The following is a 26,548-nucleotide window of genomic DNA, read 5'->3' as shown; positions in this document are numbered from 1 at the left end:
TAATCTTGCATTCTTTAGGCAACACAATTCTATAATCTTTAGGGGAATTTAGGAGGTAAATTGTTAAGGGTTTGAGACCAAAAAATTTCAGGTAGGAAAGATACTAAATCTGTGTAGTTCCTAGAAAGTTGGAGAACACATGATTTCAAATGGTTTCTTTCTCAAACTTTAATATATCTTTTTTGAGAACACAAGAATTTCTTCAACAAGTTTATAAACAGTATGGTTTTTTACTGTACTGTTTACTACTACTAAGAAGTGAGATTGTAACATGAGTGATGCAAACATTTTCAGATTTGGTAGCATAAGGAAAATTAGTGTCTGAAATGGATTGTATGAGCATAACAATAACAGAAGGCTTAAGAGTTTCTCTTGAGCCAAAATGCCACCAGGGAGTAGACCACCTAATGGTGGCAGAAGTGATGTAATAATATGTCACCAACCACTGTTTTCCACATCCTTCATTCTCTGTCTCTGTGATGTTACCCATTTGGTCACAGTTTCTGGCTCAGGTTTCATAGCACATTGAGGGCTTCCTGCCACAAAGTTGTCACTGAGGGATTTGTATTTGCAGCACGGAAGATTTATGGCAGGGAGAAGAATTGGTTCTAAGTTTTTGATAGAAAGCTTTTCTAAGTATCAGTTACAAATGGACAGTAAAGCCAAAATGCATCTAGCTTTTTCTGGATAATGAGCCCTCAGAAACTGTCTTCAAATAAAATGGCTATAAAATTCTAGTTCTCACTCCCTTGTAGTTGTCCACATGCACATTCTTATGCCCTGATAAACGTGGTACCTTGCCATTCAGTAAATTAGGTCTAAGCTACCTCTTGTTTGCTGCATTTATCTTGTATGAGAAACAGGCCTATGAGCAGCCACCAGAACTGTTTTGGAACTGTTTACCCCAAATGTTTTTCACATTAAGTTGTTTGCCTCTCAGTGTCCAGGAATTTTCTGAATTTAGCTTTTTCTGAATTTAGGTTTTCTTCACCTTGCTCTTGCTCGATTTAGAGCTTTGAGGAGGCAGCCACTAGCCTAAAACAGCAAGCATCATCCAGGGAGCCCTGAGCTGGCTTTCAGTGTGTTTTTTCTCTATTTACACTGAAGCAAGAAGGTGTCCAAAGAGGAAACTATGTAGAAAAGCTAACAAATTTTAAAAAACAAACTGAAACCAAAACAAACAAACAACAAAAACAAAGCAAAAAACCAAAACAAACAACAAAAAGCCTAAACAAGAAAAAACCAAACAAAAAGCAAACCCCAAAAGACCAACACACACCCCCCCCCCCCCCCCCACCAACTCAGAGAAGTTTTATGTATCTGTTTCTCAAGTAACTGTTCCCAGGTTCAGCCTCACCTAGAGCGTGGCCTCATGAGTGTTTGTGAAATGGAGAATCTGTCTTCAAATAGTTGAGAGTGGGTATCATTAATTAGGCTCTACAACTGAAGTCCTTAAAGTACAAATTATCTACTTGAAACAGAAGAAATCCCAGTTCTCGGAAGTATCTGAAAATAAAATGACAGCTGTGTGTAACTATGTACTATACTCTGGGGATCTATATACAATAGCTTAACCCAGCATAAAGTGTATACACAAAAATTAAGCCAGCTGAGGCTATTTCTGTTCTGCTGAGTCAAATGCCTTCTCTGCAAGTAAAAACAATCACGTTGTTCTCATTCATATTGTTTTATGTAAATACATTATATAATCTCCTCAGAATATTTACAGGTTATTTGAAGGTTATTAAATTATCTATATAATTTAATATTAACTGCTTTTTCAGCTGCAAATCAAAGTAAAAATCACTTAAGTTTCTCTTACAAAGAGAAAATATTTATCTGAAGTGAAAAATTATGTCTGCTTCCAGGTGTCTACAGTTTGTTTAATTCTTGTGGAATTAAGCTTGACCTGATTTAGATTCAATTGAATTAATAGATTTTTCTCAGCATTTGATTGGGATTTTTTTTCTTTTTTTCACTAAGTTTGTTAAATTTCCTGAACCTGTTCTGATACTTGGTTCTCTAATCTACATGAGGGCTGAATATGTGAGACACATATTTTGGTACTTGCCTTTGAAACTATATTTAGCATCATGAGCATGTTATTAGTTTAAAAGAGACACAATCTCTTGAAATTGTCATGTCTTCGAAACTTGTTCTTTAAGAAAAAGGGATATTTATGCAGTTACTCATACAATTCCTCTCTCAGTTGGCTTATTTCACTTCTCTCCTTTAATGCTTTCCCACCAGGCATCTCAAATTTCTTCTTAGGTTTTTTTTTCAGTTGTTACATTAGATATCCTAATATCCAAGTGTTATTCCTTTTGTTTTGCTGCTCATTCCTTTATTTCATCTCTAATGGTACTAAATAGCTTTTGTGGAGAGGAGTTAGTTACCTATTAGTCTCCAGTGTTCTTGGGTATCTTTTGTTCCAGTATGTTCCACATGAACTGAGGAAATGCTGCCAGCTTTTTCTGTCTATCCAGTTTCTCCAGTGTCACAAAAATGCATCTTTATTCAGAGTAGTCTTCTATTAAAATAAATTTTAAAAAAGATACTTTTGGTTTCCCTCATTAGGAAAGTGAATTGCCAGCTTTTAAAATTTACATTAGTATTAAATATAATGCTATGTAGTCCCTATATTTTATGTAAGAACCAATTTTAGCTATGTCTTCTGTAATTATGCTCTTCATATTGTGGTTTTGAATGCTTTTTTTTCAGCCTGATTTCCAAGTGGCCTTTTCCAAAAATGTAGTAGTGCATGCACAGGAAGGATGTTAAGTTTTTAGAATGTTCCCTAGATTATTAGCTGCTGGAGCAAAAGTTATGGTTATTGGGTTTTTTTGGTTTGTTTTGTTTCTTTACTATCTAAAGTGGAAGGAGAACATAGAAATTAATTTCCTTCAAGGTGATAAGAAAGTCATCCTCTGTTTTTACTCCCTGAGCTCTCTTTTGTACTTAGCAAAAATGTGACTATTCACTCATCATTTAATACTGGATCAGGCTAAAGGGGGTATTCTTCTTTTCTATAAAGTTTAGAAGAAATGGAAGAAAAATACAAAAACAGAGAATCAAGACCAGAAGACTTGCAGCTTATCTCAGAACTGAAAGATCTAATTGCAGAGCGGGACCAACTCATAAAGAAATTGATTGTAAGACTTCTATTCTCTCTTGGTGTAATATCTTGACAAATACAAAAGTTAATCTGATTCAAAGTGTTTGAAATGTATTTAAAGACCCAATCCTGCTAGCACGTTATTCATATCCTTTAACACATTATTCCTCTGGTTTCAATGACTCATAATAGTAGAACTAATTAGATACAGAGTGTTTTCCAAAATCAAGCATAAGACATTATTACAAGAAGTATTTTGGTACATCCTTTATCAGATATCTCCTGCCTCCAATCCTGGGACAAGCCATATAAGTAATAGTCTCTTCTGCAAGGTTTCTAAGACCAAGATCCTGACCCACTGAGCTTCCCAAATTCAAAGCACAACACCCTGACTTGGGTTAGTCTGATTACATCCCAATTAAGAAGCAAGAAGGAATGAGGAAATCAAAGTTGATTAAAGATCAGAATTTAACTATACTGAGCCTTTTGCAGTACATAATCCGTTAGGCTGTGCTCACTCTCAGGACCTTAGAACTGCATAAATAGAAATTATATAGATTATTCCATATAATAATATATAAACATGAAATCAAATTTTTAGAATTACCAGATTATTTTAAAATGTAAACATAAATTTATTTGAGAAAATTTTACAGGCAGATTTGGCCACTAACTGATTGAAAATGCATAAAAAGAAGTTTCTATCTGTTGTTCTTTTTAGGAGGACAAAAAGTTCTATCAGCTGGAACTAGTAAACAGGGAGACTAACTACAACAAAATGTTTAATGCAAGCCCTAATGTTGGTGTTATTAATCCATTGGTGAAGGTATGTTCCATGGACTTCATTGCTAAAGTAAAGAAAAAGAAATCTAAACTTAAGATAATAGTAAAAAGAAAAGATATATGTGTATGTGTGTGTGTGCGCCTGCATCTATACATAAATCACTCTTAACAGACATGTTCAAAACAAGGAACATAGTTTTCCATTTGTCTACTTATTTTTGTGTAGGTTTGTTTCTTTTGTGTTGTTGAGAGATCCACTGATGCTATTGCCCTGGTTTGCTTGACATGCGTGACATAGAACACAGTTCCTTATCACAAAACTGCAAATTTAAAATGGAAACATGACAGAAAAGCAATGGAGGGCAGAACTGTATCGTGCCATAGAGAGCAGGGACACCCCTAACTGGTTTTAGTTTTGTAATTTTTCTTGGTTATTATGGAAAGTGCAAGGGCACTTTGCACTTTTTGGGAAGCTCTCAGGGTGGAAGAGAATTAGAAAGACAGAGGGAGAGAGGACACTAAAAGGAATGGAATAAGGGTAAAAAGGAGAAGTGTGTCAGAAGGGCATGGAATGAGTCTGAAGGGGGAAAGACATAGAGTAAGATTGGAGAAGTGGAGTGACAAACCAGTATGGACAGTGGAGGCTGCAAGAGACAGAAGTCAGTCTCTAGCCTTCTCAGTTACTGTCACCACCTATACAAGTGTAAGCACTTCAGTAGCAACCTTTGCCAGTTCTCTCCATCCTGCTGAAGAGCAGCCAGGGAAGGCTACTGTACACACAGGGATAGTAGCCTTCCTGCAACTTAAAAAGCCAGCAGCATTCCTTCATGAGGAATGTGAATAGACTGTGGTTTGGAAACTAAAAATACTATTTCTTTTCACCACTTCAGGAGTGCGTCCTCTGACATTTCCTTCCTCCTTGTGATAACACATAGATTATTTCACTTGGAGTGGAAGGGGAAGAGATTTTTCCCAGCTCTAGAGATAGAAGAAGTTGGGAAGGTACTGAAGCAGAGGCTAAAACCCAAGGAGCACAGCCTGAGCAGCTCAGATGCTCAAGAGCTTCAGTGATCAAGGTTCAGGCTCATGTTATTTAAAAGGAGGTCTGTCTCCATTATTTGAGATCAGGCTGTGTTATTTAGCCAGCCTTACTGCAGTTTCACATCAGATCAGCATATTTCACACTTCTGCACAAAATCTGCTGCAAAATGTCAGTATTCTCCTATGATTTTTACAAGCCCAGCAGCTCTCACAACCTTATCTGGATGCCTAATTTTTATGCTAACTGCATAAAAGAAATTACTGTGGGCCCATTAGAGACAATATCAGGACTTCCAGATACAATTTCAATGGTTGTTTGAAAATATTGGAAGTCTGTCTGAACCATTCATTTATAAAGATGTGAAATGTAACGGTCTATTATATAACCTTGTGTTTTGTGTGAAATCTGAAGTGTTTGGGAAAAGTACTTCAGCATCAGATTTCCATAGTGATAATTCATATATTTTTATAATATGCTTCTATCACTTAAAATGTTTAGACTTTATAAGTGTCTTGTATGCCAGAACATTCTGATCTTTCATTTCATGAGTTGTGGACTATGTTACTTTATTTTGTCAAAGCACATACTGTGTTATTGGAGAATGAATTACAAAGAAACTGAAAATCTCATTCTCTTTTCTTTTTTTGGTAAAAAAAAAAGACATAAATTATGAGTTATACAGGCTTTGCATATTAATGCAAAATTACAGCCATTGCAGTATGTGTTAGAGCTTCTCTAATTTCTACAATGGATCTATTTAGTGTAGTATTACATTCTTACATCTAAAATTTCTTAATACTTTGCATGAATTTCATGGAAAAAATAGACACAGTTTTCTCTCTCCAGATTTGACTGCTTCAGAAGATTGTTTTATAGAGACTATTATATAAATCATAGTATTTTTCTAAGCACTTATGTGGATACCGTACATTTTCCAGAAATGAGCCACCTGTAGAGCACACAGATTTAACTACAGTTTGTTTAACACACTTTTAATTACAGCATATATTGTCTTGCAGGTGTATTTTTTACATACAGTTGGTTACTTTTACCAAACTATTTCTTCTTATTTCTTGCTCCTTCAGCTACTACAGCAGACATGTATGAGACAATCTTAGTTTAATCCTTTGTAAGTGATGATCGTTCACTGTGATGCTTAAAACCCACCTTTTTCTATTATAGTTTTCTGTTAAATTGCTGGGGTATTTTAACTGTGTATTGACAAACACACCCACGAGTATGTGTCTGCAATTAGTATCATTTGCATCTGCCAACTCTGGAGAGGTCAGGCACTGAAATCAAAGCTAGAAGAGAGCCTAAGAGAAGAAAGTGCAAACAAACAGTAGGACTCTGTCTGTCTCCGTCTGAACTCGTGCCCACCCTCAAATAGAGCAGCTCTCCTGCTTCAGGTGGAATTCTGCTGGAAAGTATTATATACAAACAACATGAGAGTCCACTTGTCCTTCCCTTTATTTAGTTCAAATGTATGTAGTTTATAAGCCCGTAAGGGGTTTTTCTCCTAGCTGCTTTGTTAGGGTTGCGTATAAGTAATTGAAAGAAATTATTTATTATATTTATTATATATTCAAATAATACATAATTCATTGTATTTCTGAGCAAGGGATTTTTCCATTGCTCTGGGTTTGTCAAAAACTCTTATTTTTGGAAATCAGGCGCTTTTAATTTTAGTATTTTATTGTGGACATGAAAAATGTGATAGGAGTCAGAACATACACACCATGTCAGGCAGCCATTTAAAAAAAAGTGATAGAATTACTTGAAACATCCTTCTGCATTAAAATATCTATGAAAACAGAGAGGATGAATACTGACTCCCTTGTATAATGTGTTCTGGAATGTAAAACAGTGATATAAAAATAGATTTCCTCAATATTTTGAGTCCCTTGAAATACTATCAAGAGAAGTACAGAGAGTATTATAAAAAGAAGCCTGTTCAGTTGTGCCATCTGGTGTCTAGAAGTGGCAGCTGTATTAGCATCAAATCCAGGCCTTTTCTTTGTGCAAGAAACTGGACTCCTGTATGGTAATATTTTTATCTTTAGCTGTATTGCTGTAATGCTTTGCTGACTGTGAGGGTGTAATTGCTGTGAAAGAAGTGTAGGTGCTTTTCTGGGTTGCATGGTCCAGTTGCCAAAATGTGCCTTGGTGATGGGGTGAAATGTGGTGGAGAGACCCACTTTTTTTATCATTGAAATTTGCTGTAATTGCATTTGATAGCAGAGCTGTTTCACAGATATTAAGAAAAGATTTAAGTAAACATGAAAGGCTGAACGGACTGAAAGGAAATCTTCCACAAGATTGTCAGTCTCCAATTTTTAAATAGAACCGATGTATGTTTAAATAGAACCAGTGTTTCAATATAACCAAGATGTTATATTGAAAGATCATATACTCATGTGATATACTCATTGATTACTGCACTAAGTCATAATAACTTAATCATCTTGATTAGAAATTCGATTTTTCTGTGAAAATTTGTGGTGTTCAGGTCAAAGCAAACAGAAAACTAGAATTGGAAAAAGAGCCTAATCTGTCCCAATTCCTCTCCTTCAAAAAAACCTCCAAACCAGCCATTACTAAAACTTCTACGTTAGCCAATGTCCTCGTCTGTCCTGGTGCAAGAAGCCTTCCTTACGTTTGTTATTTTTAATGCAGCAAAAGAAGAAGAACGATAAAGCAACAAACAGGTTTGTGAGTGTCCCCAATCTAAGTGCTCTGGAATCTAGCGGAGTGGTGGGCAATGGACATCCAAACCGCCTGGACCCCATTCCTAACTCACCCATCCACGATATTGAGTTCAACAGCAGCAAACCACTACCACAGCCAATGCCACCCAAAGAGCCCAAGACGTTTTTGAGGTGAGCACTGCCTCACCAATCTTTTTTTTTTTTTTTTTTTTTCCTTAACTTAGGAAAATTTTGCATTCTTATTGAGCTGAATCCCATTTGCTTTATCAGCCTTTCAGAGGTACAAGTACTCTTACAGCATTTTAAATTTTTACATTATAATTATAACCTCTTTATAGTATTCCTTTTTATTGTAGACCTTGTTGAAATGTGAAGTATTCTCTCACTTTTTTCTGAGCCTTGAACTTTGAAAACCTTTTAAATACCTTAACAGAATTCATGTGCTTCCACTTGTTTACATATATGAACAATTGTTTTAGATGTTTGTGTTATTTACTGATTTTCATTTAGGAATTGATACTAGCACGGAGGTTTTTTTATTTAGTATTATGTGATAAAGATTTTTATATAAGAAAATTATTTTCCGTGCTAGGTGAATGTTTTGTGTTTCCTCTTTCCTCACCTATATGAAATTGTTTCATAGGAGTAACCTTACTACAGCAACAGGAAATGTATAGGCTTGGGCGCTTAATGCTGAGCTTCCAGTAATCAAAACCAGCATTAAAGTCTCAAGTAATTCTCTCACAAAATAATATATGGAATTGAATAACTTAAATGGGCGTTTTAGAGGCAGGATTGTAATCTTTTAGCTTGATACGTGCACATACTAAATACACTGAAGTGCTGTACTTTGTATCTAGTAGGTGCTGATCTCTTGCCTCTAAGTTGCCAACTTAAAGTGACTTGTAATTACTGGTCCTACAGCTGGTTGTTTGCTCTTTCCTTTGGTTTTATGCAAAAGATCACATACCTAGCAACTGCTACTTACAAAGGGAAACAAGTGAAAGAATCTAAAATAGAAAAGGAAAAACAGTATTTTTCAAGAAAACCTTTTTTTTTAAAGAAAAAAAAAAAAGTACTGTTGCTATTTTTTTTTCCTGTGCATGTTATGTGCATGAGTATGCTCAGGTACCTATAAACATGCATGTGCATGACCCCATGGACCGTGATGCTGGAGTTTTCACTCCAGATTGTTTTGTGCTCTGTATTCTCCTGTAGTAGAGGTTATTTTATTACCGATAAAGGAACTTGTATAATTAAATTTAAATTATTCTTTCCTGCTCATTTTGTGAGAATGTTAAGTGTTCAAAGAGGAGCCAAATGCTGTTTGCAGTGCAGCAGTTTGTTTTTTCCAGTATTTTGGCATATTTTAAGTGTGTGCATGAACAATTGCAAGTGGTATTTGTGATAGGTGTTAAGTACTACAACAGTGTGTATTTCTGTTCAGTTGCCAGCCAGTCTTTGTGAGCACATGTCTACAAATATGATGTTCACATCATATTTTTCAAAATTAACTTTACCACAGGAAAAGGATGCTAAAAGAGGACCTTCTACAGTCGTGCTTTTCCAAGAAAACTCTTTTTATTCTTCCTGAAAACTACAGCTATTTATGAGATTTAAAATTATGTTTTCCAAAATATTACTTGCCCACCCTGTAATGTGGCTTCTGAACTGACTTGTCCATGCTGCTGATGCTCTCCAATGGAGTGGATGATCACAGATTCTATAGGGAGACATTAAATCACGTCCTAAGGCACACTGATAATTAAGCCATGGAAAAACAGACTGTGTTCCTTACCGAATATTCTCTGTGATTTTTTTTTTCTTCTCCTAGCAGTTGTACTTTTCATGTAGTTGTAGGATAATTGTTCTTTTTCTTTCTGTGAATTTAGCCCTCCTCAGACTGATGCCTCACCAGTGGCTTCACCAGATCCACAACGCCAGGAGTGGTTTGCCCGATACTTCACGTTCTGAGAGATGATTTGTTTTTGTGGCACAGCGTGATGTGGACTGTTTATAAGAGCATGACCTTAAGTAAACCCTCATGTGAACAAGCTTTCCTGTAATTTGTCAAACACTGTGAATGAGGAGGTATTTGTCTTTCTGATTTGAAACTGCACTGTATTACATGTTATATTTGTTGGAATCACCTGACATGGTACTATACAATATGTGTAATTATAACTATTATTTTTATTTAAAATGGAAGAATCTTTAAACTTTGTAATTACTACATAATAAATTTTGGTAGAACAAAAATAATGCTTTCCCCCTTTTTCCTATAAATGTGTTTTCTTTGATTTCAGGTAAGGCTTTTCCCCCAAATAACATAATTGCATGGTTACTATAAATACATCTTGAATTGTAAAAGAAAAAATATATATCTCTCACTCTCTCCAATTTGGGCAGGATATATTTAATGCATCCCGATTCTGTTACTTTGTAGCAGTTTAAAAACCCTCTCTGGCTAACATTTAAAAGGAAGAATGCTAAATAAAACTAGTGTAGCTGCTGGCCTTCAGAGCAGATTGATTCTGATAGAAGATAAAAAAAGCCACAAACCAGGAGCTGTTTGTTGGGGAGGGGGGCTGACTCCTCACCTGTTGCTTATGAGACTTCACCATCTAGTTATAATCAAACATTTTATCATTAAATTTAAGCAGAAACTGTTCCCACAGGTTCTGTATTTCTTTTATGAATATTAACAAAAACAAATGCTTGAAATATTTAGAAAACTGTTCTAGGTATCTCTGTATAAATCAAGAATCTACAGTTTGAGCATATAGTCTTGCTTTGGATAAAATTAATGTCTGAAATGAAAAAAACCAGATGCCACAAATGAACAAAAACCAACTACACAACTTTTTCCCATTAATACATACTACAGATACAGATTTTTCATTAAAACTTAGTTACCTTCCCTTGTCTATATTGAATTTTTCTTAAACTGATATATGAAACTGTTTTTCAGCTCGTGAGCATGATTCCGCAATCTGTACCTTTTATGATGTCAGTGTTGCTCAAGAAATTTGTTGCAGCATAGAGAAAACCAGAGCTTATTGTCTTTTTTATATTTTTTCATTCAAAGATTACCACAAATTAACTCACACTGGTAGTCTCAGGGAGAATATTGTCTTTGTTTTATGAATGTATTTTTAAGCTGAATCTCTTATCTTTTAAAAGCAGGAAAAAATATGTTTGAGTTATTTGAATAAGGTTCTAGTTAGCGTATACAAAGGTTTTGAACTTTAATATTTCATCTAAAGCCCTAAACTGCATCCTTTTTTTGCTATATGCACAGAGGTAAATACCCAGATGAAGATACTTGCTAATTACAATGAGTTTTATATGTACTATATGTATAAATGAAAAATTTGTATGTTTTCATATAAACAATATAAAAATCTTCTAAATGCACATTTCAAAACTTCTATCATATAATTCACCTTGAAAACACCACTGAAAGCTGTATTCTGGTGATGCTGCCATGGATTAAAAATGTATACAACAGATTTTCTGTAGCTGGTGGACTCAACTGTAAGTATATGCAACTTTTTAATTTTAGAAGAAAGCCATATTGGGCAAAATGTCAGATTTCTTGGCTGTTACCCAAAATAAAATTCACTAGATCATTTTGTTATAATGTTCTGAAATGAGTGTTGCGTATTTTTTCTTGGATGCTTTGCAAGGGATCAGCTGCCTTCTCCCATTCCCAACTTCATTTGTGCATTTTTACATACAGAATGAATAACTGAACAGGCATATGAAGACAGTGATCCCTACATTTACCTATTCAGTGAAAGGTGTGCCCATTGTTTTTTTACTAGTAGGCATCTGAATGTTAAGAAGCACTATTACCATATCTTCCACAGTCAGCAACCTTATCAGTCTGTTCAAACCAAAAGCCAGCCAAAAAAAAAAGTCCCAAAACCAACCCAAAATACAATGCCAAAAAAACAACCAGAGGAAACTGGGAAAAATTTTATTTTCTACCAAATGGCATCAAGAACTCTTTAAAATGTATTCATAAAAGAAGTTAGTATCTGGCTTTTGGTATTAAGGAACTTGCGTGATGCCTATGCCATTGTGTTCCCCATCTTTGCCGTGTCTGGTGTTCTGGAAGAAGCTAGAAGTGCTTCACGAGTTCATAGGCAGCCTCAGCCTCAGCTGCCAAGAGACACACTTTAGGGTATAGTCTGGAGCCCAAGTTTTACAGCCACATGAACTTCCAACCATATTCATGCTGCTTGGTCTAAATCTTCCCCTAACCTGTGGGATCCATGAGCCTTTCTCAGCTTTTGTGCAGCCTTGCTGGCAGTGTCCCAGCTGCACACTGTACCTCCGCCCTGACCACAGCATTAATGGGCAGTTCTTGTACTCTCCTGAAGAAAACCTAGATTGAGGGCACACACTGTATTCTGTAAAACTGAAAAGCAGAGCAGTTTTAAGTCTTTGTCTTCATTACCACACAAGACTATCAGGAGGGACCTGAAAGCAAAAAAAAACAAAAAACAAAAAAAAAAAAAACCAAAAAAACCCCCCACCAAACCAAAAAACCCTGGTTTATGTAAGAAAACCATTATTCCAAGTGGAAAGCTGAGACAAACCAGGCAAGTGGTCCGAATCGAGGACAAGAGAGCTTTTCAGGCTGGTAACTGCCAGCACTGTCTCCATCTACTCGTTTGAAACAATTACTTTTTCCTGTCCTGTTTTGCACCATGATTTCAAACGAGGCTACCTCGTGGATTTTCCAAAGGGCATAATACAGTTTTTGATAACTTCTTGTTGAGTAAACACTTCTTCATTACTCAGCTAAGCACATAACCATTACTGGTTACTATTAAATAATAAGTTGACAAAACTTGAGTTTTTTCTTGTAGGAACCACTACCTGATCATAGCCTTTACATACCAACATCTGCTACATGCTCTGTAGTTGAAAAATCAGCTGCCCCAGTTGCAGGCAGCTGCACTGTTTTTCATACTGCTGCACTGGTTGGTTAGGCTACAAACGCAGTCTGAGGACATGCACACATGGACACCTCCAGGAATTCACGAAGATGACAGCTCTGCCACAGCAGAAGCCAGTTAACTGTGCTAACAAATGTGTAGCAATTACTGTGTCTCATCATTAGAAAATAGCAGCCCGGTTTTGTATCTTGCAAGACAGCACTATAAACTGGTAAAAGTTGACACTGAAAGCATATACCAGGGAAAGGGCTTGTTTTGAATTTTCACAGTGATCAATTTATATTTTAAGTGCAGATGTCAGCAGTGCCTTTGCAGCTGTATCTATTAAATTAGTTACTCCAGGACCACTTTATAAAACAAAATGTATTTTTCTTCTAGAGACATTTCTAGGGGCTAAAACACTTCCTCTTTATAGTCCCCATGAAGCAGTCTTTTGCTGGAAACACTTTTTCCTTCAGGTGAGGATTTAGGCAACATCTACAAGTACCCTGAAGAAGTTTGTGTTTGCAGATAATGGCGGGAGAGGTAACTGAAGTTCCACCCACTGATTCACTAGACAGGAGTCCTATGCAGAACCCTCTTCTGATAGCATGTGGAGTAGCAATTCAGAGAAATCTGATTTGTGATTTAAAGTACCTGTGAAATTCCACACGAACTTTCCCCCCAAACATTTCAAGACCATTCCCTTCTTTGCTGGCCAAACATTCTTCAGATGACCTCATGGATAGTGAGATAATATAGTCAAGAGGTGAAGTAACCACTGCAGCTTTCTTATTCATTAAGATCACATTTAAATAGGACTCGGAGGAAAAAAACCCAGCATGCTAGACATTCCAATTAATTATCTTAGTTTTATGAAAGCACTAAGGCAGTTGCTTTATATATTGAAGCCATACATCATAACTTGGTAATAAGGCATCTAAAGGATATTTTGTTTGAAAAGTGTTAATTTTCCCCTCCACCAACTGTAAAATTTTGTATTAAAATGTAAACTGTGTACATTTCTTCTGATATGTTTTTATTATAGAACTAATAGTTTTATTGTAGTACATTTTTTGGTTAAGATCTTACACGGGCAGTGATTTTTGTTTTGATTGCCTATCCATAATTCATCATTAATACAGGCCAACGGTGGGAGGTCCTGAGAGCGAGAAGCTCAATGGAGAGAAGATTTAAGATTGCTCAACACTTTGAAGTTATGGGGACATAAAGCTATGCTCTCTGATATTGCAAGACTTGAATGGATGTATGAAAAAGATATTCAAATACCTTTTCAGAGGTACCAAGAAAATACACAAATAAATCAGAAGACAGTCTTCTTATACTGAACTCCGTGAGGACAGAATTCAAACATGCAAGCACAGCACTTGTTAGCAAGTGTGCACACATGCTGCAAAGTGACTGGAGGGAACAGGCAAACTGCTCGAGAACCTCCTTTTGCCTGTGTCGGAGACTGAAATATTATAGCTTATGACTTAAACATTTTAATGAAGGACTTCTGCCTATTATAGCAAAAAACTGTATTATAGCTCCAGAGAAGACTATCACACCCTGAATGGGGCTCTGACTGTGGCCCTGGACTGCTCGCTGATGAAGAGAAGATAAAGTAACCACTCAGGGCTGGGGAAGAATACGTTCACAGAGCACAGGCTCAACACCCTCGGGGTGGAGACCGCAGCCTCAGGGCTTTCAGCTGCCAGGCTTCGCACAGACCCTCGAACCAAAGGGTGGGGGGGGAAAGGCTTTGGGTGTGTAGTGGAAAAGCCTCTGGTGAGGGGCAGTTAACACTCACCCTCCGCCGTGCAGACGAGCTCAGCTGTGGGGCACTTCACCGGGGAAAAAGCTTATCCACAGCAGAGGGGGTGTCATCGCCCCTCAAAGGCTCCCCAAAGGGGTCCCCAGACCCTGCACCAGAGCACTGCAGCATGTGCTACAGGTCCACGGTGTTGCAAGGGACAGTGTCAAAGCCAGCCCCCTTAGGGGAGGCACGCGGGCGTTCCCACCTGCCCAAAACGTGTATCAATCCACTGGATCCGGCGGGGGACCCTCATCACCGAGAGGACCGGATGGAGGAGAGCAACGAGACGTCGTTCTCGAGACCCTCGGAAGGGTGACATGCTTCCACCTGAGCCCCGTCACTCTCTCCCTGTCCCCCCATGCACATTTCTTTCTTTCTCTTTGCCCCTTTTACTATTAAAAAAAAAAACAACTATTTTTTTCGCACCAACATTTAAACTCGTTTGGTTTAATGATGTTTTTTGGGTATATTTTGAACCTTCAAAGTTCTTTTCGTTTTATAGACAGAGATTTGGTTCTCTTAGCTCTTCTGGGTTTAAACCGAATGGTAACAGCCTTGAACACGATTTTGATACAGAATTAGCTAAAACCCAAAATATTTCAAATAGTTGTAGAGCATGTCACTGGGTTGTTATACACAGGGAAAAAATACAAATAAGAACTTTTTCAAAATACCATACTGTAAATTCTGGGCAAAAGCGAAAGCTTTAGAGCCTGCAACAAACCCTAATTTTTGGTTACACTAAGCATAAAACCCCCACTCCTCAGACTCTACTATGCCCTCATTTAGAAGGGGAAAGTGGCTGGTTTGTCGTGCAGCTCCCTCTAAAGAAGCCAAATTTAAACTTCGAGGTGTAACCCGCGGGGGTGGAGAGGGAACTTGTAGGGAGCAGCCTTGGGGCTACCCCTGCCCAGAGCCCCCTGTCCCCCCGCCTCGCAATCCTCCCCCGCTGTACAGGAGCAGCGTCTCTGCCACGGGGTGCAGAGTGCGGCACCATTGCCCGGAGAACCCGTAGGTGGATCTTTTGTTCCCGAGAGGCCGAGCAGCTGGAGTGTCCCTCGTGCCGGACTTGCCGCCCCTCGCCTGCTCCTGGGAGGGCCGGTTCTCCCGCGGGAAGCGCCCCAGCCGCTCTCCGCCGCCCCGCCCCGCTCAGAGCCCGCCGGGCCCGGGCGTGGAGAGGCGCGGAGGGGCGGGGACGGAGCCGCTCCTCCCGCCGGGTGAGGGAGCTGCGAGCGCTGCCTCAGCGCGGCGGGAACCGGCGGGAGCGAGGCAGCCCCGCTGCAGGTACCGAGCGGGAGCGGGGCGGCCGCGGAGCGCTGCCCTCCTCGCCCGGCGGGCGCGGTGCTGGGAGCGCAGCGCACCCCTCGCTGCCCGGCGGTGAGGAGGGACGGGACGCGCTTGGGGTAGCGCCCGCCTGGCCGCCTTCAGAACTTGCCGTGCTGGCGGCGGCCGGGACGGGAGGGCCGGGTAAGGCGGTGCGGCAGCCACCCGCCCTCACCGCCAGCACAGCGAGGGCAAGGATGGCCGCGCGGGTTCGCTTTTCCCATTAGCGGAGAGGAGCGCCCCGCCCGCTCCCCGCCCACCCCGGCGGGAGGGCGGCACCGGCTGGCGGGGGCCGGGCGGGCTGGGTTGGCGGGAGCCGTCGCTGAGGGGCGGGGGGAGGCTCGGCCCGGCCCCGGTGCCTGGCGCGGTCTCGGCGCCGGGCAGCGGCGGGGCAGTGGTGCCGCTGTGTCGAGGTTTCCCTGCCCGAGCTCATGAGCCGCGCCCCGCCCCGCCTCGCCTGGCTCCGCGATGGGCTTTTCCCTGAGAAAGACAAAGTTTCCCGCCCGGAGCGTGGCCGCACCGGGTTGCGCCGCTGTGTGACCGCCTCCTCGCGCCTTGCCCCCGCGCAGGGACAACATGGTGCTGAGCGCGGACCAGGTGAGCCTCATCGGGCAGGTGTTCGAGTCCTACGTGCTGGAGCACCACAGGGACGAAATCCTGAGCATCCTGAAGGAGGCGGATGACCAGGCGCACTACCCCGTCGTCGTCGACGCCTTGACGCTCTTTGAGACCAACATGGAGATCGGGGAGTACTTCAACGCCTTCCCCAGCGAGGTGCTCCCGATTTTCGACAGCGCGCTGCGCCGGGCTGCGCTGGCAGCGCTGCAGGACAGCGCGGACCCGGCACAGCTCAGCCTCAAGCAGAACCTCCACGCCAGGGTCTCGGGTGAGTGGTGGGGCGGGGGCTGCAGCGAGCTGCACCTCTCAGCCAGGACTGCCAACATTTCCTGACTCTTCAGGGAAACTGCCGAAATTTCCTTACTCTGTAACAAACTATTGGGGCGCCGTGGAATGAGCAAGTTTAATTCTTGCCGTTTCAGTTTTTGAAGAAGTGGGGAATCCTCAGTGTTTATTAAGCAGCAAAGGACACGTACAAACACATGGATGTGTGTAGACCACCTCCCAAAAGAAAAGCCGTGGCCGTACCCACTGGCGTGCATGCAATGGTTGGCATCTCTCGCTGGGTCAGGGCTTACACCAAAGCCTTTCCAAGGCAAAGACTCCTTAAAGCAGCAGCTGGTTTTACATTATTTCACTTTTAGGCAGAAAGTCTAGAGAGAAGTAAAAGGAAGAAGGAAAAAAAAGTCCAGGAAAAAAAAAGTTTTAGGGGAAGATATGTAGTTCCTAAGTTTTACTGCAGGTTGACTTCCTTACCATGCCAGCTGGCTTCCAGTCCTTATTGGCTCCAGCCATCTTCCAGAAGAGGCAAAGTCTAAATTTTGAATTGTCTTGTAACAATTTCACCTGAAACTGTTGAATTTTATGCTTAACTGTTACAAAATTGCTTGTCATAAAATTGGAACAAACTGTTGGAAGGCGTGATCCTTAATGGAGGATTCCGTAAATTTTTTCACTGCAAGATGATATAAAATTATTCCTTATTATTAGGAAATCTGTAGTAGCTCTGAGGTTTGGTAAATGTGGAGTGCAGGTTCGGGGGTTGAAATGTCTTTTTTGCCTGTTGTGGGAAACTGGGTCAGCAGTGGCACCCTCCCTTCTGGTCATTTCTGATCATAACAATTTGGAGCAATAGTCTGCAAAGCCAAGAGCTGGCAGCCTGTGTTTCCCTCCCCTGCCCTGTTGTGGAGTGGCTTATGATCATTCAGTCTTTTGGCAGCTTGAATTTGGATAAATCACAGTTGGTAAATAGGCCTGTGTTTCATCCCAGTGAGTTTCCATAAAAATGTTGTAATGACAACGCATACATCAGAAATATATTTAGCTTGTGGTATTCAGGTGCTGAGGAGCTTATACACAGCTGATGAGTATGTGAGGTAAAAGGATGGCCTCTGTGTTGTACTGAAATTTGACCTCGGGCACCTCCCTGTACCTATGAAAGCATGAATGAGGTAAAACTTTCCTCCTAGTGTTCTGAGATGCATTTACATTATTGAGGGCTTCAGCATGAAAAAAGACTCCACATATTATTATTTAAAAAGCTGCCAGGAAGTATTAGAAGGAATACAGCAAGGGGAAATGATCTCTGCATGAGTAGTGGTGTCTTTAAGACATTCCTTTTTCTCTTATCAGCCTCTTGCTGGAGCTGATAATTTCTCCCACAGTGATGTTTTGTCTAAATGTTCACTTATCAACCTCCAGCAAAATTAGCCCCCTTGATCAAATAGTTTTAATAACTGATAAAAGCAAGCCTGACTGATCATTGATAGAAGAATTCAGTTAGCAAAGTCACAGATAATTCCATCTCTAAACTGGAGGGAAATTGGTGAAGAACAGGGGGAGTTATCCTTGACAAGTCTAGCTGGATCAAAATAACATCTGTCCACAGAATTTGGTTAATGTTCTGTACCACCAAAAGGCTCACTGCAGAAGAAACAAAAGAAATAACCTGAGTTTTCTATAGCCTTTTTTCCACCCAAATTTTCCCATGATACTGTTACCTTTTAAGTAGATGCTGGGTTCTGATTACCTTCAGGATTCTCATCTTGGAGTGTCACTTCCCGTTCCCATGTCAGATAAGGAGGGAATGAGAAGGTGGTGCAATATTCTTGATGGGAGCAGCAGGCAACTACCAGGAGTGTGGGTGATGGATCTGTGTGTCAGGCTTAGAACTAAGTGAGGAAAAGTGATTTTGCTTACACCAGGTGTAAGAAACAATCTCAGCACTTTCTACCAATATGGACAGGGCATCTAGGGGTTCAAAAAGGACTGAAGGAGTGTGGATATGCAGTAATTAATAATGGATTATTAGCTTGAGTTCACTGAAGAAAGTAAAAGATAAAGTTCTTTATCTGAATTTCAGCATTGTAGGAATTTGATTGTGTAACTTCAGCTTTTTGCTACAAATCCATGAAATGATTTTTCCTTACTTGTCATTAGTCTGAGCACCGCTGTGTCTGTTACTGAGGGCCAAGCTGCTTCTGGTATTTTCTAATAGCCTTTTTGTGACTAATACAGTAAAGTTGGTTCAAAGGGGCACACACGCAATTAGAGTTTGTCAAGCAGTCTAGTGTGGTCCGAATGAAGGCTCTTTTTAGAGCACATTTAGACTCTTGGCTCTTCAAAGTTCACAGAGAGGATCATCATAGATCCTGACAACAGTGCTGCAGCTCTCTCTAGTGTAAGATGTGATGCATTTTGCAAAGTTTTTTCAGGGCCAGCAATACTGAACTAAGAAAAAAATGCCAAAACAGGTGGAGAAATAACGGATTTTTTTTCCCCTAAACTGACTAGAAATGCAAATCTGTGGTAGAATGAAAATTTCAACAGGCTTGGTAGAACATTTAAATAGCTTTATTAGAGTCAAGCAGAAAAAATTGTTTGCAGTTTTACAAAATACTTTCTTTTCCTGATTATTTAGTTCTACTTCTTCTACTTTATTCTCTTACCCTTTAAAATTAGTTTAATAGTTAAAAATACTTTCTTTAAACAAAAGCAGAAGGCCAAGTGTTGCTTAAAAGCATCAAACCAGAATGTTTCTGCATGTCTGAAATAAGGCATTTGGGTTTGAAAACATTGAAATAAATATGATTTTTTTTTTTTTTTTTTTTTTTTTTTTTTTAGCAGCGAAAGCTACTGAGAAGATTTGACCTAAACACACAAATAGTCCCCTTAGGAACATAATTTGTAGTTTTACATCTGTTTCCTAGCTCTGTTTTGGAAGTAAGACTAAGAAATTAATTTAAGTTTATAATTATTAGTATCTTGTAGTTCATTACTAATTTCTGAATAGGTAATACCTTTTATTGCTCAGGTGAGCATTTCAGGGACCATTTATTTTTATTAACACTTTGTAGGTTGTTGAGAGAGATTAATCTTCCTGAGGATTTCAGCCACTCTGGTGCCAAGTGATGGGTGAACACTGAGTGGGATCAGCACATGACTGAACTAGCTGCTGGGGGGAATTAAAGGAGACCAAGTGGAAAGTGTCCTGTCACTATGCATTTGAATGTACAAGTGAATTTGCTTTGGCTGTGGTCATAACCCCTTTCCATTCTTTTTGTGCTATCTTCCTTGTGCTTGAGGTTTTCTGCTATGGAGTGTGGATTTCAGGTCAAATGCTCTCTGACTGTGAATTTGCTTAGACTTGAGAATTCACACAAGATTAGGAGCTACACCTGTTTAACTGGGGGAATAACATTGAACCACAGTTAAGTAGCACAACTGAAAATTTGTAATTCAGATAAACCAGTTGTAGAATAAATGACATCTACAAAAAGAGCATCTAAATTAATATAGATATGAGAATATCAGGATCTGTTTCCATGAATGGAAACTGTTCTTGACTATTCACCCCTTGGCAAGAGTGGGAGAGTAAAATGGCAACATTTTCAGCTAGTGCTCAGTGTCTGATGATTTTCACCATCTGAGGACAATGAATCAGATTTATGGTACAACAGATGAATAGTTGAATCACATTTATGAAACAGTAATAACAATGGCTACTGTTCATGTCTGGCATGTTTTCTCGTCTTTCTGTTTAACTGCATTATAAGTCCTTGTTTTATAAGCATAGCCTTATGCTGCACCTATATTTGTCTAACAGGTTTGCCTGTTTGCCCAGAGCTGACTCGAGAGCACATCCCTAAATCCAAGGATGTGGGACACTTTTTGTCAGTCACTGGGACTGTCATACGTACCAGTTCGGTGAAGGTTCTGGAGTTTGAACGGAGTTACATCTGCAACAAGTGCAAGCACGTGTTTGTTGTCAAGGCTGACTTTGAGCAGTACTACGCATTCTGTCGTCCAGCAGCCTGTCTCAATGAGGAAGGCTGCAACTCAACCAAGTTCACGTGTCTCTCTGGAACAACCTCTTCTCCTACCTGCTGCAGGGACTATCAAGAAATCAAAATTCAGGAACAGGTAAGGAAAAAAAAAAAATCATAGACAAAAAGGGGAAGAGATTAAAGTACAGATGTCTGCTGTTGTTTGAAATTAATGCCCGAGAAGACTGAAAGAAGCCTGGCAACCCATTGGTCAGAGGTTTCCAGTTGGAGTTAAAAATTAAGCCAATGTGTAGACCAGACTTCTGTTATTGGGTAATTCCATTCAATATTGTACAAAATACCAGCGGTCAGTTAATAGATGAAATTTCCATAGATGAAATTCCATTCCACGTTGAATCCCTATAATACCAAGTGTGCATTGTTTCTCTAAACACTTCCTGTACATGATGCTGATGTTCAACACTGCTTCTGAGGACTAAAGCTAGCCCAGTGTTGGCCAGGGCCAGCTGTAGCTGTGCAATGTGGTCAATACGTGGTGTCTGCAAATGTCTCTTCCCTTCAACCAATATTTAATTCAACAATTATTGCATATGTGATCCTTACAGAACTTGGATGCAGAATTTGCGCTTGTTTTCTGATGGTAGCCCTGGGCGGAAGTACAGACAAGGTGGAGAAGGAATGTATGAAGTCAGAAATTAAGGTCTTAAAAGTTCAGAATACCAAAAAAAGTAAGGGAATAAAACTTTCTGGGAAATAAGCCCTATATTGCATGTACATACAATGATTTTTTCTGACATATGGGACATCTCTTTAACTTTTTTTTTTTCCTAGCGTGTGACACACAGATCTCTTTAATAAGCAACATGGGCTTATTAAAAACAGTAAAGTTAAACTAGGAGTGAATTTCCCTTGTGTTTCCTACTGAGCTCTGCAAGTAACTGTGCATGCCACCAGTACTGAACATAATGTGAACTGCCTGTGGCCATTTAGATGATACACAAGGGTGAATTAACCTTCCTAGGCACCAGAGAGTGAATACATTAAGAATTCTAGCATGTATGACCTGTGCTGCAGAATGAAAAGGTACTTCTGACTTGTTCTTGTGCAGTGGATACTCTCAAAACTGTTGAAAGCTGTAAAGTGTAAATGGAAAGATTGCTGGTTAGAAATGGACTGTGACAAGATTGCACAGAGTTTGCCCTGCAGAAAAGAAAGAGAGTTACACGAGTTACTGTCACATTTGTCAATATGTATTTTGGTTTTCCTGTTTTTGATTTAATCCTTGACACCTAGGTGTAAACTTAATCTCCAACTATCAAGTCACGGTTAAATACCAGAAAAATACAGAGAATAACCCTCAGTATATACTTCAATGAAGGGTTGTCTAACCCATGCACATGCTTCAGTACCCAAAGTCAACTTTACATACCGAAGAAGTATCTAGTAATAACTCAAATTATAATAAAAAAAAGGATCAGCTCTTTCAAATGGCCTCCTTTAGTGAGCTTTCTTCAGCAAGATATTGAAATCACACAACATCTCCCAGCACCGAGCACCTTCTGCTAATTTAATACCCAATCCCATTTGCATTAATATCAGCATTAAACTTTCATTGTTAAGCTCAGGGCAGCATTGGCATCCTTACTGTAAGTTTTGTGATAAAAAGCAAGAACTGACCTCAGTCCCAGGAAAGGACCCTAGTAGGCCCTTAAGCCAGAGCAGCTGTAAATTAAAGGCTTTTGAAGGTGCTGTTCTTAAGAAGTGCTTTTCCTTCCCATCACCTAGGTTCAGAGGCTGTCTGTTGGAAGCATCCCTCGTTGCATGATGGTTGTTCTGGAAGATGACTTGGTGGACAGTTGCAAGTCTGGTGAGGATATTGCATAAATTACATATGTTTGTACCCACAAGAATTTTTAGTTGTCCATTTGAGATGAATCTCTGTCAAGTGGCTGTCAGTGCTGGGGGCTCCTCAAATGAGGTGTGTTCATCTGTCACGTTGCTGTTTCAGGCTGAACGTTAGCGTGGCAGCTGATGATCATTCTAGAAAACGTCATGCACCCCCAGGTTACATCTTGACTGTTTGACAGATCAGTTTCAATAAGTAATGTGTTGTGACATACAGAAAGTATAATAAAACTTGTTAGTGCAGAACACCAAACCTCCCCGGGAGATTGAGTCTCACAGCGTGAGGTGCCCCTCCATAGGCCTGGAGAGCCAGGAAACCTGACCTCCTATCTAAGGAGTGCTGCAGGTGGAAAAAGCTACTTGGCTTTCAAAGAAGCAGCTAATTGGCAGGAGGATAAATTAGGAGTGGACTAAAAATACTCAGATAGGCACATTTCCACAAGAAATTAATTTGTAGCTGTACTTTCTCAGAAGAACACTCTACTCAGAATGTTAACAAGTGATTCATCACAAAAGTTACCAGAAGCTAAATAAGTTTTGACTAAGATTTTTTTGTATAATTAATCTAATTGAAAGAGCTTCTACAGTTTACCAGGAATTCCTCTCTTCTAAAAGAGGAAACAAGCAGAGATATGTCTTTAAGAATCCACCTCCCTTAAACAGAAGTGGAAAGACATAACTTCCTAGCACAGACTCAAGCAACCTACCTTATCTTTGTTTTCAACTTCCAGTAACTGCAGGAGGTTTTGTTTTCAGTTGTTAGATTTTTTTTAACCTTATTAACTGTAACACAGGCTCTAGATCACATTATTGTGCATTACAGCTAGCTGAAGTGTCTGCATGTCTCAAGTCAGATGTTACTTTACTAATTTCTGTTGTTACCTCTAGGAGATGACATCACAGTGTATGGAGTGGTAATGCAGAGGTGGAAACCTTTCCACGAGGGTGCACGCTGTGACTTGGAGCTTGTCTTAAAAGCCAACTATGTTAAAGTGAACAATGAGCAGCTAGCAGGTGTTGTAATTGATGAAGAAGTTCGCAAAGAATTTGAAGACTTCTGGGAAAGGCATAGGAATGATCCCTTAGCCGGTTAGTAGTTGAAAGCTTTTAAGTAGGACTCTTGATTGGATAGAGATGAAATCAGGAGTGAAAATACAGTAACTGAACACATTTTCCCCCCATTATGTTATCCCACCACCCATTCATCAAGAATATATTTTTTCCACTACAAGAATATGAAATTCTTACTTTAATATTGCTGGCTGGGGGCAGAAGAAAGTACCAAACCAACTGCATTGATCTTCATTCTTTGAGCTTTCTATTCAAGTCTTTTTTGGAACATTTATTAACAAGAAATGAGAAATAATATGAGAGGAAAAAAAAGAGAAGTGCTTTATAATCAAGAAAGAAGAAGCATACTTCTTAGAAGAAATAGTGTGGACTAGATCTGCATTTAGTCAGCACAGCTGTTGCCTCTGGGGCGAGAAATCTGACACAGTCTCTGCATCCCAAATTAAGCTCTGAATCTTTACCATAGGGATTAGCACATCATATCTTTAACGTAACTCGTGGATGCCTAGGCCCTTGGTTAGGTGCAGGGGAGCCTCCCAATTCACAGTGGCTTCCAGAACAGTCAGTGTTCAGTACGCTGGGTCCTAAACTTACCGTGGTCTGCAGTCAACCACCTTGGAATTACCAGGAGTTCTGTCTGGAACTCTGTCCCTCTCCATAATCTGACTGCCTTCTCCTCAACTCTGCAGAAGCTCAATGGACTCTTTAGGGTCTCCATCACTGAACTTTATTAGGCTGACACTCTGTCTTGTAAAACACTGGAAAGAGCTTAGTCTTTCTTTAAAGACAAACAGGAGGAAAAGCAGGTGGGAACCTCCCTCAAATTAGCCTGCTCACAATAAGAAAGTGTAGATCCTGTCAATGTCAAAGATTCTTCAGAACTGCATTTCCTGGAAAGCAGTTTAATTGCTAGCTTCCTGCTGTTTGGAATGATAACATTTCTTCCTTCTGCTGTTTGGAACGAGAATATTTCTTATCACTCTCGTTAGAACTGTTCAGAAAGTAACTCAGGATCTTCTTTGAAGGTCCCTTTTAATCTTTCATTCTCAGGACAATTTCTGGAAGCCTGAAGGGAGCAATGTGATTTTATGTAATATTACCCATTCTGAATAAATAAATATGAAGTGGCTACAAAAAAGTTGAAGTGGAAATTAGAAGGACCCTGGCTGCCCAAGATGTCTGTATCAGGCTGTTTGTCTGAATTTGAGTTGACATTGAGGGCAGAGATCGGATCTGACTAAGGAGTCTGAGGCCATTTCACAACAGAGTGTGTGTGTACCTGTACTGTTTTTTGAGAGATAATGGTAGCTACTACTGCATTTTATGTCAGTCACTTAATGATGCTAACTCCTAACTGTGGAGTTAAGTCTTGAGCTGTGCTATGGCTGAACAATGTTTTTAAAATTCCATTTTTGGATGGACAAAGATATGTTAATTCCTTCAGAGGACCTTCGAATGAAACACATATACCTTAAGTCATCCATTAGGTGCCTATATTTTGCCAGTACCATGTATTTGCATCTAAATTTAAAACATGAAATTAAGCTCTCAAAATGGGTCATTTTCTTTTATTCCCTAGCAATGCAAGTAGCACATGGCATATAACCTGAGACCCCTTATGTGCTAGTAGTGTCAGAATTTCAAAGGGCAGAATTAATTCTGTTACATATCTTGCACACCATCAGCATTTTCAGAGCAGATTGAAATGTTCTGCTGCTGGAAAGAGACTATAGTACGGAGGAGGACAGGGACCTGTGACACACAAGGATCAAAGGAGACGGAGATTGAAGGTAACAAGGAGAAAATGTGCACACTGTGTGTGCACAGATTTAAGGCAAAATAAGTGTTAAAAGTCTTCTTAAATGTACAGTACACCAGTTTTCAAGGGGTTATTTTGAAGTTTGGAAACTTTTAGGTTTCATAGCTTCTACACTTGTAAATGTAGAACAAAAGAATTTGCATGATGGCATTTCATTAGTGCCTTTTATCGTGCTATCCACACCATACATTCCTTAAATTACAATAGGATTGGCTTTGCTGCTTGTGATTACCTAACTTCTCTATAATGAAGGAAGTTTGGATCAAACAACTGCTCTAGGTCCCAGTAAAAAAAAAAAAAAAAATTAAAAATCTCCTTCCTACCCTACTCTTCTTGCCCAAATTATTTGTCAGTGTACACAGGAGTCCATGGGAAACCAAGTTTTAACTCTGCTGAGTGCCATTTTTGCTCCTGTTTTAGGGAGGAATGAAATTTTGGCTAGCTTATGTCCTCAAGTTTTTGGATTGTACCTGGTGAAGCTGGCTGTAGCCATGGTGCTTGCTGGTGGTGTACAGAGAACTGATGCTGCTGGAACTCGAACCAGAGGTTTGTATTTTTTCTAACAGTATCACATCCTTTGTAACAGTCATTCCCATCCCTGTCCTCACCCACATTCCCCACCCATCCCTCCAAAATGAAACCAGTAAGATCTTGGAAGCATAATCATCCTATTTTCTTGAGTGAGAACAAGTTTTAATCAATTCTGAGTATTCTTCCAAAATCTCAGGCAAGTTCAAGTGGGTGTCTAGACTTCCTCTTTTTAATTTTTCCCAAATAAAACCCAATAGAAACACTTCCAGGTTTCCATTAGGTAGAATATTAAAGACAGCTGTTTTATCTAAAACATAAACTCACTTTTTATTGTATAAGTGACATTTTGAAATTATTTCTAGTAGAATATTCCCAGCAGTATTTGGCATCAAAGGATGGAATCTTAATGTTTCCTTAATGCGGATCACTATAGTCCATTAAAAGGAAAAATTAAAGGGTTCATTTTACTTCCTAATGCCAGACTTTTCCATCTGTGATTGTCAGCACATCTCACTTAGTTTTGTAACTCCAAGTTACCTGCCTGCTGATTCTCCTTCTGTTGTTATTAGATGGCAAATA

General features: G+C 39.7%; 2 protein-coding genes across 10 annotated transcripts in view; both read left to right on the top strand.

The window, feature by feature from the left end:
* The window catches only part of FAM184A (family with sequence similarity 184 member A), a 75,944-nt gene extending 64,643 nt beyond the window's left edge, over nt 1-11,301 (top strand). For 4 of the 8 annotated variants that reach the window (XM_048297583.1, XM_048297585.1, XM_048297582.1 and 1 more), the window contains 4 exons: nt 3,035-3,152; nt 3,837-3,941; nt 7,617-7,819; nt 9,541-11,301. In XM_048297583.1, coding sequence (XP_048153540.1) covers nt 3,035-3,152; nt 3,837-3,941; nt 7,617-7,819; nt 9,541-9,622 — 508 coding nt within the window. In that variant the 3' untranslated portion in view covers nt 9,623-11,301. The remainder of the gene's footprint in view (nt 1-3,034; nt 3,153-3,836; nt 3,942-7,616; nt 7,820-9,540) is intronic. The other 4 variants (XM_048297584.1, XM_048297588.1, XM_048297587.1 and 1 more) reach the window with 3 other exon arrangements.
* A 4,313-nt stretch (nt 11,302-15,614) lies between these two features.
* MCM9 (minichromosome maintenance 9 homologous recombination repair factor) overlaps nt 15,615-26,548 on the top strand; it is a 55,692-nt gene continuing 44,758 nt past the window's right edge. For both annotated transcript variants that reach the window (XM_048297921.1, XM_048297922.1), the window contains exons 1-6: nt 15,615-15,700; nt 16,309-16,625; nt 20,463-20,779; nt 22,429-22,510; nt 23,437-23,637; nt 25,859-25,984. In XM_048297921.1, coding sequence (XP_048153878.1) covers nt 16,316-16,625; nt 20,463-20,779; nt 22,429-22,510; nt 23,437-23,637; nt 25,859-25,984 — 1,036 coding nt within the window. In that variant the 5' untranslated portion in view covers nt 15,615-15,700; nt 16,309-16,315. The remainder of the gene's footprint in view (nt 15,701-16,308; nt 16,626-20,462; nt 20,780-22,428; nt 22,511-23,436; nt 23,638-25,858; nt 25,985-26,548) is intronic.

Source organism: Corvus hawaiiensis, chromosome 3 (assembly GCF_020740725.1).
Source record: "Corvus hawaiiensis isolate bCorHaw1 chromosome 3, bCorHaw1.pri.cur, whole genome shotgun sequence".
Taxonomy (NCBI): Eukaryota; Metazoa; Chordata; class Aves; order Passeriformes; family Corvidae; genus Corvus; species Corvus hawaiiensis.
Note: the sequence above shows the minus strand (reverse complement) of the source record. Positions and strands in the feature narration are given on the sequence as shown.